Source organism: Cricetulus griseus, chromosome 2 (assembly GCF_003668045.3).
Source record: "Cricetulus griseus strain 17A/GY chromosome 2, alternate assembly CriGri-PICRH-1.0, whole genome shotgun sequence".
In the NCBI taxonomy this organism is placed as follows: domain Eukaryota; kingdom Metazoa; phylum Chordata; class Mammalia; order Rodentia; family Cricetidae; genus Cricetulus; species Cricetulus griseus.
In genome coordinates, this window is record NC_048595.1 from 30,297,733 (window position 1) to 30,301,761 (window position 4,029).

A 4,029-nucleotide genomic window follows, 5' to 3' on the forward strand; every position below is an offset into this window, starting at 1 on the left:
GAGAGTAATAGATCCCTTCTACACCCAATAGAAGAAGGGATGGGAAGAAGACAATATAAAAACACATTCAACAACAGAAAAAGCAATGTGACAGCACCAGATTCTAGGGACTCCACACTAACAAGACCTGAATATCCAAATACAGATGAAACAGAGGAGAATGGCCGTAAAAACAACTTCATGAAAATGATAGAAGCCCTCAAAGATAATATGGAAAATTCCTTAAAAAATTGAAGAAATAAACAAAACAAAAAATACAAGAAACCAACAATTCTCTTAAAGAAAGCCAAGAAAAAATATTCAAACATATGAAGGAAAACGTTCAAACATGAAAAATTAAATACAGATGAGAAGCAAAACAAACACTGGGGTAAAAATAGAAAAGCTGTGTATATGATCAGGAACTATAGATGCAAGTATAACTACAGAATACAACACATGGAAGAGAGAATCTCAGGCATTGAAGATACACTAGGAGAAATAGAATCATCGATCAAAGAAAATGTTAAGGCACCCATTCCTAACACAAAATATCCAGGAAATATGGGATACCATGAAAAGGCCAAACCTAAAAATAATACGTATTGAAGAAGGTGAAAAAACCCAACTCAAAATGCAGAAAAGAGCTTCAACAAAATCATAGAAGAAAACTTTCCCAACCTAAAGAAAGACATTCCAATGAAAGTACAAGAAACCTAGAGCACACCAAATAGAGTGAAAACAAAGTACCATTGCCACATAAAAATTAAAACTCCAAACACACAGAAACAATATAAATAGCAAATAAGGAAAAACAACAATTAACATATAAAGGCAAACCTATTAGAATTCTACCTGACTTTTCCAAGGAAACACTGAAAGCCAGAAGGCCCTGGATAGATATTCTACCAACAATAAGATACCACGGATGCCAACCCAGATTACTGTACCCAGCAGAATTTTCAATCAATATAGATGCAGAAAACAAGGTATTCCATGATAAAACCAGATTTAAACAATGCATATCCACTAATTTACTCCTAATAATGTTTTGAAAGAAATACTCCAACCCAAGGAAATTAACTACAACCAAAAAACATATGCAATAGATAATCCCACTTTACCAACAACCAAAAGATAAATGGGGTAGAAATCCACACACAATTCCACGACTAACAACAAATCCAAAGCAAACAAGAATAAACAGTCAATAGTCATTAATATCCCTCAATATTAATGGTATTAACTCACCAATAAAACACACAGGCTAGTAGAAAGCCGCTTGGGAATAGAGTAGCCCTGAGCATTCTGTCTAAACTTCCACAGTCAATGGGAGCTGGATGGACAAAATTGGGTACTTCAAACAGAAAAACCATGGAATCCACAAACTGATCGTAAAATTTTTATTCACTTTATATTGCTTTTGGTTAACAGAGATTAACACCCATAGACACAAGAGGAGGACTTTACCCACCGTATCCCCAATTACAGATGTTTGAGAATTCACCCATGGATGCAGAGAGTTGAACTAAGAACTGTTCCTCTCCAGGAGCAACAATTCCTTTGGCCAACTGAGTCAACCCTCTAGTCCCCACACACTGAGTTTGCAGGGAAAAACTGTCTCCTTTCTCTTCTCTGTCTCTTGTAAGCAAACATGCATGTATGTTTCATCCTTTGCTTTCAATCCTTCATCATATAATCTGCTCAGTCTGGTCCAGACAGGTTCCTCCAAAGAAACCCTGCTGCCATGGGTTTGGGTGAAGCAACTGAATAGAATGCCAGTATCCAACTCATTGGATAGTAAGCAAACCAGTCCGGCAAAAGGGTATAGTATTGGGGAATCCACTGATCCCCATTCAACTCATTTAGAGGGGCATTATAGGGCTGAGCCCCCATGCTGTCTTTCCCCAGATACTCTGTATACACTAATGATGTACTGTGGTCTACACAGGTGGCCTGGTAACGAGGGTGGCTGCAGCTTCTGGAATACACCTGTAGTTCACAGCTGAGTGGATCCTATGATTGCTTGAAGCATTTGGGAGGGGGCCCCAGTAAAGACCTGTGAGCAGATGCCAAGGAGCTGAATGCTTCAGCCAACAAGTGGGGATGGGAGTCCACCATTTTCTTCCAGCTTGAGGTCTCAGAAACCTCAGAAGCATGAGCTGTGATGAAATCCAGTGCCTTGGTTTTCAACTGTCCTGCACTGTGGAGGTCAGCTAGGATCAGAGTGTGGGCTGCATTCTCCACAGAGAGGTCCCTGTAGAGGGCATCCTCACACATGACCTTCAAATGCTCCAGGCCATACTTGTCAGCAGCTGCCAGGACAGCATCTGCCTTGCTATGGAGGTCTGGTGCCTTCCCGGTGTAAATGAATTCCATCATGGCCTTGAAAACTTGCGGCTCCAGATCGAGGATATCAACGTGTTTTTTTCTGCTCTCCTCCATGTCATGTTCAAACATAGCTCTGAAAACTGGAGAGCGAGCTGCTAAGATGGCCTTGTGAGCTCCGAATACCTGGCCAGCTACCACTAGGCTGCAGTCTGTGAAGACAGAATTCTCCCACAGCTGTCCTAGGTCATCTGCCATCGTGCACCTGGGAACCAGGATACCTGGGACCTTGCTAGCCTTGGAGTTGATGAAGGAGTCTTGGACTGCCAGGTCCACATCGCATAAGACAGTGAGTTCATTGTCTGGGAGAAGCCAAGACTCAAGAACAAATCTCGATGGATGAACTTTTTGAATCCCCAGTGTTGATTTGGCGTGAACTTGAGGAAACCTGGGGTTATCATACCATTGGTTTTCTCTCCGTCGACACTCCTGATCCAAAACTGGAGCCTTGCCCTGTAGGGGAAGCTGTAGCCATGCCTTCTTAGAGGCTGGCTACAGGAGTACCTGACCAGGCTTGTGAGGGCGTGGTCAGAGTGAGTAGGGAGACTGCGTTTCAGTTTCGGTTTCTCTCTTTGCTTCTTGCTGTACAGACTACCACCACCTGGCTGGTTCGCTCTGTAAGTAAGGCTTTTCCCTATTAAATACCCTTATATTTCTACCTGACTCCATATTGGTAATTTCCTACTATATCTGGTTGTCAGAAACAGGATATTGGAAACCTACACCCCTTTTGGGACAGGCTGTGGGTTCCATTGGGCCGCAGCCTAGGCCCGGAAAGCGCCCTCTCTCCACAGGCGTTCCCGGCTAGCAGCTGACCCATTGCAGCTGAGCTGCTCAGAACCATCCACCCAGTTTCTAGGTGCCCAGAGGTGAGTAAGCCTCGGCTTTCAGCAGAGGCTTCCCCTGGCCTCTGCTGCAGGAAAGCCCCAGCCGAAAAGCCATATACTCTCTAAGATAAGCTCAGATGCTTTTGTGACCTCTCTCCACCGCTGACCGACTGCTGCCAAACGCCTCGGAATAACTGAAGACCTGTGCTACCGGCTGGTCAAATATATTTACTGCATCTGGAGTAGAAATCAGGTAAAATTATGGCGGAATATTTATCATTTGCTAAAATTGGTTATGTTTTTGCTTATTACGTGAATTCACTGTTTGAGGAGGATGCTAATTTGCCAATTACTGGCCTATATGCTGTAATGGCAGTTAGCTTGCTGGTACAAATAGTATTACTAGCCAGAGGACTCAGGAACAGGGACAGAAATAACCTCACCACCTGCTTGCAGGAAATAACAGCTTTACACAATGAGGTTTTGGAAAACAGATTAGGTCAGACCACAATTGTGCAGCAAGTGGAACAGAAATTGGATGATAAGCTTGGCTCTGTGTCCAATACACTAAAGACAGAGCTGTCTGATGAGATGCAGTGTATTTATGATAAGATAAACACAGAGAGATCCTCCATGTCTGAGGCCTTAGCGGCTAGGTTGTCAGAAGACCATGACCAGCTAAAGAGTATCTGTAGCCAGCTAGAAACTCAGAAAGGCGCTGTTACTCATCAACTAGATGCAACAGTGCAAAATACACAGCATAGCGTTGAAGAATTGGACAATGCCATTCAATCAGTTATTGAAGCATCCAAGGTAGCAGATAAGAAATTTGAGT

The 4,029-nt window shown here is 42.9% G+C and overlaps 1 protein-coding gene across 1 annotated transcript; it reads right to left on the reverse strand.

Annotated features, from left to right (window-relative positions):
* Positions 1-1,995: 1,995 nt before the first annotated feature.
* On the reverse strand, positions 1,996-2,768 carry LOC100769351 (speckle-type POZ protein-like). Its single transcript, XM_035438650.1, is given in 2 exon segments — positions 1,996-2,684; positions 2,687-2,768. Coding segments are annotated over 2 exon segments (771 nt in total).
* Between the last annotated feature and the right edge of the window lie 1,261 nt (positions 2,769-4,029).